Here is a 12,301-nt window from a genome sequence, read left to right on the forward strand (position 1 = left end):
CGAAAGTAAAAAAATCTTGTAACTGAACAACTATTTGTTCAGCATGAAATCTCATGCTAGTAAATAAGTCTGACTTTGATTAGTTGTGAACATAAACATGAAAGTTTAACAACCAAAAACATATATAATTCTATTTACACGCCGGGTTTGTACTGGTTCGATAAAGATGTCTGTTAATTTTATAAGAGCAATGAGATGGAGTTTTCCCGAGTGGATCCTCCCCGAGAGCAGGGTTTATCTTGATTGGGTATGATTTTCTCACTTTAAGATTGTTTTGTTCCAACCATAAAGGAGAGATATGTATATGGGTTGGGATATCCCTGAAGTATCCCCTTTAATTTTATTTATTCATTGCTGATAATATATATATATATATATATATATATATATATATATATATATATATATATATATAATTCTATTTTTTTTACATAAATTAAAATATTTTTTATATAAAAATATCTTATATATTTAAAAAATGTTATATTTAATATTTTTTTTCATATTTAACTTTAATTTTTCACACAAAATAAAATCTCTTTTATATAGAAAATGTTAAAAATATTATAATTAATATTTTTGTTTATATTAAAAAAATATATTATAAAAATATTATATATAAACTAATTTATATAATTTAAAAAAATCAAACTTGTGAATAAATTAATCTGAATTTAAAAATAAGTTTATTTTATTTTATTTTTTTCTTCTAGAAATTTTGTGGTAAAACCTTGTTAGAATATAAAGATTTATTTCATGTAGTACATTCCCAAATTTAAAGAAAATAAAATTTAGATTGAGAAAAGAAATTATTCATAATACTTTTCAGAAAAATTACATTTTTGTTTTTTTTTTAAACTTGCAAGTGATATATACTTTTAAATTGATAATCTAGTTTAAATATGAAAAAATAGTAATTATAATATATTTTTAAAATATTTTAAATCTTTTTTATGTAAAAAAATATTTTATAAAAAAATAAAATAATAATAAATTTTTACTCTAAAATATGCGGTTGACATAGACAAATTGTGAAAGTAAAAAATAGAGTTCACGATAAAACTCTATATAAATCTGTCGGATATCCCACATCCATTAAAAATTAAGACATTTTATAATATTTAAAAGTGTAAATCTCACTTAAACCCCTGAAGTTAAATTACGTTTAAAATATAAAATGATTTTCTCAAGCACACTAATGTTGTCTGCTTACTATGATCTTTTCTAGAATTTTCTAAAGTAAAAAAAATATCAATTTTACCTATAAAAAAGTAGATGGACTACAAACATTTTAACCTTTCCATGAATAAACTTTTACTCTTGAACAAAGTCTGTATTACAATATCTGTAGAAACCAAGTAATGCATAAACCACCACTGTTTTCTTCGACTGAAAATCTAAAATCAGGCATTGGAAATTAATTTATGTGCTAAAATTTTATAAAAAAAATTCATTAATTTTTAAAAACTTAATTTAGTTAACATATACTGAAAAGAATTAATTTATTTAATTTTTTTTTTTCTGTTGTAGAAATATTGCTGAGAAGCTCGATTGGTTTGGCAGATATTGATGCCTTCATTGTTGTACCAGCTAAGTTGGTGAGGACCGCAGTAGGTTGGCAGCAAAAACATTGGTGATTATTGAGAAGATAAGGATAAGTTAACGTTAATGCCAATAATCTGCTACTGAAGAAGAATACCAGCATATAGTCATATATTGCGTTCAGTACGACCAGTTGTTTTGCTGCTTCATCCAAAAGCTTTAGCCTTTTTGTCAAGCATGGCAGCTTTTAGGCAAGCAGACAGGTACGCAAATTGCACACTGTCATTCAAAATTAGTCGTTGGTGCCATAATAATGCAGTGATGAGCGAACAAGGTCAAAAGCTTCCTTCATTTTCAAACTCGATTCAACCTCTATAGCTAAGCTAACTCATCAATACAATACCTTCTTTTTCTTTCACACGTATCACAGATTATCAGTAACACCTATTCACCTAAGAGGCTAAGAGCGATTCCAAGACTCAAAAAGGACAAGGTCAAATACAGTATTAAACAAAGGGAGAATGAAATCAGAGCATACGTAAACCTAAATTTACACGTACAATTTAATATCTCTTCTGTAAGTTTGTCTTCTAATAAATATTATTATATACTCTATCTGTCGAAATCAAGAAAGAAAATGAAGATATTTTTATAAAATGGACTCCTGATAGATATTATTTTTTGGAGTAATTATAGTTTTAATATAACAACAGCCAAAATATGGAATAAATAATAAACTGAAAATCATGTTTCAGCAAGGACCATAGACTCTGAAATGAAACTATAGATGATAATAAATGCTAGTACGTATACTCATAGTCTACTTACCGGCAAGTGATTATGCAGTAGTACATGTGGGAATAGAATTATCCTTAATAATTTATGTCTGTTTGGACTAATCTTCTTACTTTCTATTTGGTATGTACGAACAATTAATTATCTGAAAAATGAAAGGAAAGAGTGAAGAAATGGAGAAGAAATTTTCAAAAAGCTAAGTGATTATCTTTCTAAACACACAAATGTAAAATAAAAGACACTGTCAATGTTTTTTTTTTATGAACAGCATGATTAATAATGGATTGTGCCTTGTTGTTTTTGCGTTCGGCACTCTGCTTTTTCTTTCATTTCCATAATGAATTTACATTGAATTAAGTTATTAACTTTGAAATCATGTTCAAGATTTGATTTGATTTTGGCTGTGTCTCTAACAAGTGGAAGTGAACAAAAAAAAAGGAAGTTGGTAGAGAGATTGTATTGTGGTGGGAATCTTTGGCAGGTGGAAGATGTTTAAATTGTGGGTATAAAGAGAGATAAGTGGTTGAAGAAGCTATAGCTAAGTGATGAGGTAGCTGGAACTATGGAGTGGATGCAGGAGCACTGCATATCTGGCTAGTTGTGTCATGGCAGGGGTCCACTCTGGTGCAGAAAAATCATGTGCATGTAATCAGTTTTGTTGGGCATACGCCACTGTCCACTGCAAATCGGTTTTAAGCAATACCTCATCATCCCTCTGCTACTCTCTCCCTCCATTCTGCATCTTATCTCTTCTCCTCAACTCCTCATCAATAAAGGGAGACAAATTGCCCATATTACTTACAAAATCTTTTACACTATATGCTTGAGGTTCCACTCTTGAAAACTAAGGATGTCAGAAGATATATGTAGTTTGAATCATGGAATATGCAGGGGAGAAAATGAATCGAGTGAAAAAGTGATTTTTCTCTTCCCTATCATGAAAAAGGAGGAAAAAGGAGGGGAAAGTCAAAGTTATTTAGGATGATTGTATTTTTTTCATTTTATCCTTACACTACAAGAAAATTATGAAATAGAAACTAATTTATAGAAATCAAAATAATTAGTTGCAATAGTAACTAAATTAGAGAAAGTTAGTTTCTAAATTAGTTTCTATTATTGTTAAATAATTTCTAAATTAGTATCTAATTAGCAACCAAAGTTTTAACTACCAATTATTTAATTTCTAAATTTGGTCTCTAAAACCTTGGTTACTAATTAGATACCAATTTAGAAACTATTTAACAATAATATAAACTAATTTAGAAACCAATATTTTTTTAAGTTTCTAAAATGGTCTCTAATTTAGTTATTAGAGCAACTAATTATTTTAGTTTCTAAAAATTGGTTTCAATTTCATGATTTTCTTGTAGTGTTTGCTTTGCATGAAATAAATTTAGGAACGAGATTTTACTCTTATGAAATAAATTTAGGGACGAGATTTTACTTTTGGTGATTTTGAATCGTTAGATGGAGAATATGGTTAGAATTTGAGGTTTATGAAAGAAACATTCTAACTAATTGGAAGATTAAAAAAGTTATAAATATTTTAAGGGTAATGTACTGAAATAAATTAGGCAACAGTATTGAAAATAATTTATAACATTTTATTTAATTCAAATTTACATTAAAAAAAATTCATATTTTATTATTTAAATATTTTTACACAATGATAAATTTATAAATTTATATTTTTAAAAAAATTAAAAAAAAATCTCACAATCATCACATCATTTACTTACAAATTTGAGTAAATTTTTATATTTTTATCACAAATTCACTTTAACATATCTCAATCTAAACACACTAATTTTCTTCAAATTTTTCTCTTAAATCCTCACATATTTAATCTTTCAAATCCTTACACGTACTTTCCTCAATCCAAACACAACCTTAATAAAATTAAAATAATATTATACAGTAAATCACATCAATATAATAAATTAAGATTTTATTATTGGAAGATGTTACATGGAAAAAAATAGTTTAAAATAACACACATTAATTATGTGAAGTAATGTGAGGTTGATGTCTAATTAATGTTGAAATATTTTCAAATGTGATCATATATGTGAAAATTAGAAATATTTTTTAGGATGACTTTGTTGTTTTTTAATATACATTTTGTTTTCTTTTTCTCAAGATTAACTTGGAATCACACTTTAAAATTATTTTATTTATGGGTTTGGATACAAAATTTGTTCCATGTAAGTTGATCAATAGTATGTGTGTTAGTTCTTCAAATAGTACTTTATATATCTTAGATACTTGTTATAAGGTGTAGACATGAGAGATGTACTACACAAAAGCAAAAATCTAAATCATATTTAATCTTATAAATGTGTCATCTCCAATTTATGATCAACGAGACACTCTTCACCATTAGATTTATGAACCTTGATCTGCACCCTTGATCAATGTATCACCTAAAAGCAATAACTTGGATTAAATATAGTCTTATCAACACATTAGATTTAATAAACATATAACAATGCATTGTTCATATCCTTTGTGCGTATTTATTTGTTTAACTTTGTCAAATATTTTTTAATAAATCAAAATCTTTGTAGTTATCTCAATTCTTTAAACTAATCTTTTCAATTTTGTTAAGCAATATGAATATAAGTTTGTCTTCATTACAACAATGCTTAAACATTTTTTCAACATCACAATATCATGCTTGTCTAGTTTGTAAACGGTTGCAAAACCTAACAAAAATATTGTCTTATTCTAGTCTCATTAAATATATAAACAACACACACTTTCTAATACTTCTCATACTAAATACGATAAATTTACTGAAATAATAAAACTCAAGCATCTAAAGTTAAAGGAGGATCATAATTTGATAACTGATTTGTTGGAGAGGTGGAGACCTAAGACTCTCATATTCCACCTGCCCACTAGAAATGCACCAAAACACTTGAAAATTGTGTAATATAGTTTAGCTAAGAGTTGATAGACCCTTAATCATTAGTCTCATGATGTTCATCGGAGAACAAATGTATTCATATTTTGGTATCATATTTATCAAATCATTAGTTGCTTTGCGGTCAAGTTAGAATTGCTAAGAGAAAACATGTTGTGCTAGAAGAATCGTCTAAAGAACAACTTCATACCTATTTGTACAACATATATCTAAAGTTTAATTGGAGATGTGTTAATGCTTAAAATAATAGCCAACAAAGTACACCTCAAGTACTTAATATTTTTAACTAATGTTTACATGACTTGACACTACATTTAAGTTACGCATGTATTAGTTATTTTGTATAAAGAGTTGTTATGACCATGAATGAGGGAAAAGACAATGGATGAGTGTGTGTCACTATTACAATCATGAATATGATATCGCACGTCATACATCACACTTATTTCCAACTTTTAACCAAGTTATCCACTAGTGTACAAAGGAAACAGGATAGAATACTAATTTTTTTGAATGTGTCTCGCAATAAGTTGGTTTGGTAAAAAACAAGGACAAACCATATTAAAAATGATTAGGTATAATATATAATAAATCAACATTAATTTGTTTTGCATCACACCAACACAATTGAGTCAAGTTATAGTTCAAATTATTCAAAGAAGTCTTTTCCACACCAAATAATATGGACAAATTCCATAAAATTGACATGAGAGGACGATGATGAGAATTGAGTCACACAATATGTCAAGTGATTCAATGTGTAAAGCAACAAACATGCATGCAATAATTATTGTTTTACACGCAAAAATACATGGAATGGTATGTAGCAATTAACCAATCTCTTATATTTTCTGTTTCATACTCAAACATTTTAATTCGGGTTTTTGACTATGGTGGGGTTATTTTTTTTTTGTTTTTTACTAAAATGGGGTCCATTTTAAAAAAATTACAAATTTAGGCAAGTCGTGTCAATTTGGTATGACTTCATAAGCACAAATCGCTCCAATTTGACACGACTCTGTCATGTCATACTGAAGTCATGTCAACTTGGCTACATTAAATATCAAAATATTTGCATACATGAGACATTAAATATCAAAATATACTTTTTGGCTAGTGGGAAACCATGTCCGGCGGCAATGTCCTCAGGAGTTAATGGCTCAAAGTTTGAATAAGTTGATTATCCAAACATGATCCATACACGATTATCCAATTTTTTGTTCCTTAAAACTAACACTCTTAGAAAATTATGTATCAAATTAATTTTTAACATTACATAACTTACTACCCAATATATAAACAATAATTTTTTTTAAAAATGACATGGCAGAAGTCGTGTCAAGTTGGTACGACTTCAGTATGACATGGCAGAAGTCGTGTCTATTTGGGATGATTTGTGCATATGAAGTCGTTCCAAATTGGCACGACTTGCCTAAATTTATAATCTTTTTTAAACGGATCCATTTTGGTAAAAAACAAAAAAAATAACCCCATCATGGTCAAAATCCCTTCTAATTCATCATAAACTTATGTGTTTCTGTATTTTGTAAATATCAAACTATGTATCTGCATTTTTTAGTTTTATCATTAGTATATGAATATTTGTATTTATTAAAATGAACTGTAAATTAATATTGTAATATTTTAATTTATCGTAAACTTATGTGTATTTGTATTTTTTTAAACATTAACATGTGTATTCATATTTTTTTTATTTTTATCATTATTGTATATCTGTATTTTTTATTTTTATCACTACCATATGTGTATTTCTGTTTATTAAAAAGAACTATAATACATAATATATAATTTATTTTTATCATTTTTTTAATTCTATTTCAATTTTTTTTAAATGAAGTGAATGGTAATTAAAAAAAATGGATACATAGGTTCCAAGGTGTACAAATACCTAATAATATAATAAAAATGAATGCAACAATATATTCGGAATGATTTATTTTGATTAGAAGAGTAGAGAAAAATAAAAAAATTAAGAAGGGGAACATAAAGTTTTGAAAAAATTACATTTGATTTTTAGATAATAGAATTTAAAAAAATAAAAATAAAAACTAAAATAAATTAATAAAATAACTAAAATAAATTAATAAAATAAAATATTAATAAGAATAAAATATAAACAAATTTGAATATACCAAAAAAACAGTTAAATAAGATATCCTTTTATATAGTATAAAATTCAAAAGTATAACTTGTATATTTCTTGTATAAGTTTGAATTATACAGAAATAAACATTTACTCTGCGGTAAATAGGCTTAAATCCTACATTATAAAAAAAAAACAGGTTTCTTCAAACCCAAAACAAAATTTTAGATTAATTGGGATGTAGCCCCAAATATTACGTCATTAGTACTAATTTAGAGTGGATAGAGGAGAGAACAAGGAGAAGAAGGTGAAGTCGAAGAAGTGAGCGTGTTTCAGTGTTTTCTTCTCATTTGGATCTGCAGAGAGAAGAGCGATGACTGTCTTTCACTTCTTTAACTGCGCGATTCTCACCTTCGGGCCTCACGCCGTCTACTATTCCGCCACGCCCTTGTAACTCTCTCTTCTCTCTATTTCTCTTTTATTCACAACTCGCGCATCAGATCTATGTACGTTTCTAACATTCGTTTAAGCTTCAAATGCTTAAACAATTAGCCCTTAACTTATCAAATTTATGCTCTCACAATTTCGCCTGCTTCAATTATTGTACCAAACTTTATTTCCATACTATTGCCAATAACTTGTTTGTCTAATGTTCTTTCAATGCATAGATGTAATCAATAACCTATCAGGAACCCTTTTCAATTTCGATGAACTATAAATCTTGTGGTTGTGTTGAATTTGTAATTTCCCCCCATTTTACTGCGATGTTAAAACTAGGTCTTGTACGTTGGTTTGATGTGTTAGTTAAGTAATTAGTTTCAAATTTCAGATCTGAGTATGATACACTTGGAACCTCTATCAAAGCCGCTGTTGTTTATCTTGCGACGGCGTTAGTGAAGGTTGGTGAATATATTGATTTTTTAACTATTGTCGTGTCGTTGCACAAAGGAAGGTGACAATCTGACTCAATTTTTTGTCTGACAATCTGGCTGGCAGCTTATTTGTCTAGCTACTTTTCTTAAGGTATCGGAGAGTGATAGCTTTGATCCGTATCAGGTATGTATGTGAATTGCTCCTTATGAATATGATTGAATTGATTTATGTATACTGCTGCTCATGCAGGGATGCTAAATAACAAGTTTTAATCCTTAAATGAAGACCAAACATTTATGTTTTTATACTATACCTGAGAGCTATTACAAATTATTAGCAGTCTAAGAAGCACAGACTCTTACAGTAGTTATGTTATGTCGAACACTGCATTGACATTTAGAAGTTATAATACTTTGTAGTTGTATTTTTGTGATTTCCTTTTTTAACTTTTCTACCAATGTAAATTGAAATTCCATAATAATTAGATAAATCTGAGCATCTACAATGACATGTTCTCTTTTAAATCATTATTTATATTTTGTAATTTAAGATTTTTATTTTTCGGGTAATTTCAGATTAATTTTATATATTTAATGGCTTATTTATAGCTGTCATATCTTATGAAGTTTAACATTTGCTATGCCCCTATGTTCACGTCGTATCTGAGTTTCCTTGCTAAAAGAATTATTTATGTGAAGTTTTGCTCAATTCATAGTTTTATTTTAAATTTTAAGGTGTAGACTGTAGAGACAGTGAAGTTTGATATTGTACACGCCATTGGGAATTTCCCATTACTTGGTAGAAGAACAGCCAAATTTTATAGGTGAACTGTGTTTTCACAAAAATTAAATAAATAAATCAATGCTCAGAATTATCATATTATATGTTTTCTGTTCTTTGATATTTTTTGTTGGACTCTCCTTCCACCAAAATACTAGTATGTATTCTCCATTGAGATATAGTGTGTGGATTAGTTACATGAACATGGAGGGTACCGGTTAAAGTTGCATATATATAGATGCAGAAAGTAAGAGTATGGCATGCCAAAATCAGAAGTAAGCAGGTGTTTTTAATATTTAGACTGCTTTATCAGAATTAGAGCTTGAATGGAGAGGAATGACACTCCCCCTTTCTAGTATTTGGTTTGCTGAAGATTGCAAATTGCAATTGTGTTTATAATTTTTATTCCATTCCATTGTGCATTTAATACTATATGCATGGAATCAGCATAAAATGAAACACAAATCCCAATTGAAACTAATAAATACAAACAAGGTAACAAAACAAGCACCTAATACCTTCAAGCCTAGACTGAAGTGAATAGGCTTCTTGTCTGAATCTGCCCAGAAAGAAATCACCATTTCATTTCCTACCAAACTAAGGACTCCACACTCATGCATAATAGAGGTGGAAATAAAATAACCATTTTGCTTATGAAATATCCTCTAAGATAGAAGAGCCATGAAGTATATGTCAATGACAGATACTCTTCTATATCAAGAGTCTGTATGTTTTGAGTAATTATGGAGCATTTCTGGTGTAAGGAGCTCATCTCCATATTTTCTTAGAAAAATCCAAGTTTGTATTAGACAACAAAATGAAGGCACATAACAACTTAACAATAGGTGGCTGTCAATTTATAAATTTTATAATTTGGAGCCCTATATATTCTCAATGTCTATTTAGAGTCATTGTTATTAAGGTTTTATCTCGAATGATAACAAAGGCCTTTATTCTTCAGGAGTTTCTGAAGGCATTAATAGGTTTTATAGATGTTGCTGGGCTTTATTTTGCCTTGACCCAGTTGACTCACAGGAACATCTCTCAGAATCATAAATTTCAAGCAGTTGGACTTGGTATGTGTGACAAGCTATACTATTTTGTACATTTTTTTTTATATTTATGTATATCTTAAAGTGATATTCTTCTTCTAGGGTCAACCCCTTATGTTTCTTGTGTTACTTTGCTTCTGTCTTCATCTGGGTCTTGGTGGCACTTTTCTTGTGACAGGCTGGGCGTTTGCTGACTCTGTACTGCATCGGTTGGCTCCTCTTTGGGTTGGTGCCAGAGGATTAGAATTTACTTGGGATTACATTCTTCAGGGCCTTGAGGCTAATGCAAATTTGGTATGTCCTTTCTCTAAGAGTCTTTTATTTTTCTTTCTAAGACTGAAATACAGTCCTCATCAGTATTATTCTCCTGGAATTTGGAACTTCTTTTAATTCTACATTCATTTGCATGATGGAATTGTATGTCTATGTTGGTAAGTGTTATAAGTGAAAACACGACTTAATTCATGTGCAGTTTGTAGTTTGTGTATTATTATCTGTAATTTTAAATATTTCGTCACTTTCTTCTGTACAGGTGTTGAGCATATCCCTTGCTGCACTTGGATCTTTGATGTGGCTTCGAAAAAATAAACCCAAGACTCTCATCCCTATTATTTATTTGAGTGCCATGATTGTAGCAACCATGCCATCTATCACAAGGTCTTTCCTGGTTCATTACAGTTACTTTAATGATATGTAAATGTGTAATTTCATGTTAAATTAATTTTTTTCTACTATTTTTCCCTATGCAATACAAGTCTTTGAATTGAGACCCAAGCATAACATATTTCTTGAGCTTACCTCGTCTCGCTGTGCAAATGGTCCATTAGGATCAGATTGCCCAACATATGGTGTTGTGCAAGTATTAGATATTTTACTTGGGTATATGGTAGTGATTATTTAGTCAGCCATTACTCTGTCATCTTATATGTCATGTTCTATATACTGTGTATTTGACGAACTATATCTTCTGCAGCTATCTGAGGCGTGGATTGGGGTGGCACTTTCCTAAAGTGGTAGGTTTTGAGCTGTTCACATCCCTGGTGATGGCTTTTATAAGCTGGCAACTGTTTGCTGCGTGTCAGAGACCTTCCGTGTGAGAAAGCTTTTTGCAGAATGTAGAATCCTGCTTAACTATTTTCTGGCTGGAGTTTTGGTCTAGGGTCATCTGCTTCTTTTGGCAGCCGCAATGCTTTAGTTTTATAAATGTTTTATTTATCAATTGTAATTTCTTAATAGTTTGATTAAGTTTAACGCGCTTATTTATGTTCTTGCGGTAGAATGTTGGCTGCAGCAATTCATTAGATTTTTTTGTCATCAGAAGAATAGAAGTATGAATTACCCCATATGTCTGGGATGACAGGTTGCAAATACTTTATTTATCTTTGAAACTCCGTAGGATTTCCCATTTTTAACCCACTTTATCCATTATTAACCCACCCATGCCTTGTCTGTCGCAAACTCCATTTTTTAGAATGCTGGCTGCAAATCATTGTGAAACAACTTATTAAATTTCATATTAACAGGGGTTATGTTGCTGTCTCATTACACATTCACCCTCATCGCACAAATTCACCAACGAGTGAGTCAAGACTAAATGTTTCGCCGGTTTTGGTAACATGGGACATTTTCTACGTATCATTCACCATATATGTGGTTTTGCCAGCTTGCTGTAACGGCTCTCACTAAATTTCTGTACATACCTGTGATTTTGTATCTTTAATTTGAGATGCGATTTGAAACAAAGGGTTTAGCATCAAACAATTTTCTGTTGTATTTTGATCGGAACACAAGCCTCGTGTGTTAATGAAACTGAAGCGGAAGGTGGCAATACTAAGATATAAATTTCTCCGCAGTTTTAAAATCTAAAAGTTCCATTTAAGAACATCTACAAGTTATATTATGTTCTTTATTTACATGCCATTAGCACTGTGATGGGTAAAACTCAGAAGTAATCTGTAATGAGGTGTGAGACGATTCAAAGGAATTACGAGTACGGTTAAATTAAATCTTTAAAAATACCAAATGTTACTTTAATTTTTAAAATTCGTATTAATCTATGAAATTACAAAATTTAAGATGATTTAATCATTTAAAAAAAAGAATTCGATTTTAAAATTAAAAATATTGGCGTATTTGCATTTTCTTAAAAAAATTGTTAAGCACACAAATGATTGGAAATGCTTAATTGTACGTAAAGTGTGCCCAATTTAAGAGTAATTTTAAAATAAA

At 29.4% G+C, this 12,301-nt stretch overlaps 1 protein-coding gene across 1 annotated transcript; it reads left to right on the forward strand.

Moving 5' to 3' along the window:
* The first annotated feature begins 7,567 nt into the window (after positions 1 to 7,567).
* Positions 7,568 to 11,484, forward strand: LOC137822044 (seven transmembrane domain protein). Its single transcript, XM_068626935.2, has 7 exons — positions 7,568 to 7,817; positions 8,197 to 8,266; positions 8,364 to 8,423; positions 9,982 to 10,096; positions 10,251 to 10,366; positions 10,605 to 10,729; positions 11,046 to 11,484. Exons 1-7 carry the CDS (start codon positions 7,741 to 7,743, stop codon positions 11,167 to 11,169), a joined length of 687 nt encoding a protein of 228 aa, XP_068483036.1. The 5' UTR covers positions 7,568 to 7,740; the 3' UTR covers positions 11,170 to 11,484.
* Positions 11,485 to 12,301: the final 817 nt, after the last annotated feature.

Source organism: Phaseolus vulgaris, chromosome 9, assembly GCF_051622355.1.
Source record: "Phaseolus vulgaris cultivar YP4 chromosome 9, ASM5162235v1, whole genome shotgun sequence".
NCBI lineage: Eukaryota > Viridiplantae > Streptophyta > Magnoliopsida > Fabales > Fabaceae > Phaseolus > Phaseolus vulgaris.

What these genes read in the sequence shown, in the direction of transcription:
- LOC137822044 (XM_068626935.2), top strand. Translation starts at nt 7,741, where the DNA reads ATGACTGTCTTTCACTTCTTTAACTGCGCGATTCTCACCTTCGGGCCT. An exon ending in TACTATTCCGCCACGCCCTT is followed by an intron (nt 7,818 to 8,196) that starts GTAACTCTCTCT and finishes TTCAAATTTCAG; the next exon opens with ATCTGAGTATGATACACTTG. An exon ending in TTGCGACGGCGTTAGTGAAG is followed by an intron (nt 8,267 to 8,363) that starts GTTGGTGAATAT and finishes TCTGGCTGGCAG; the next exon opens with CTTATTTGTCTAGCTACTTT.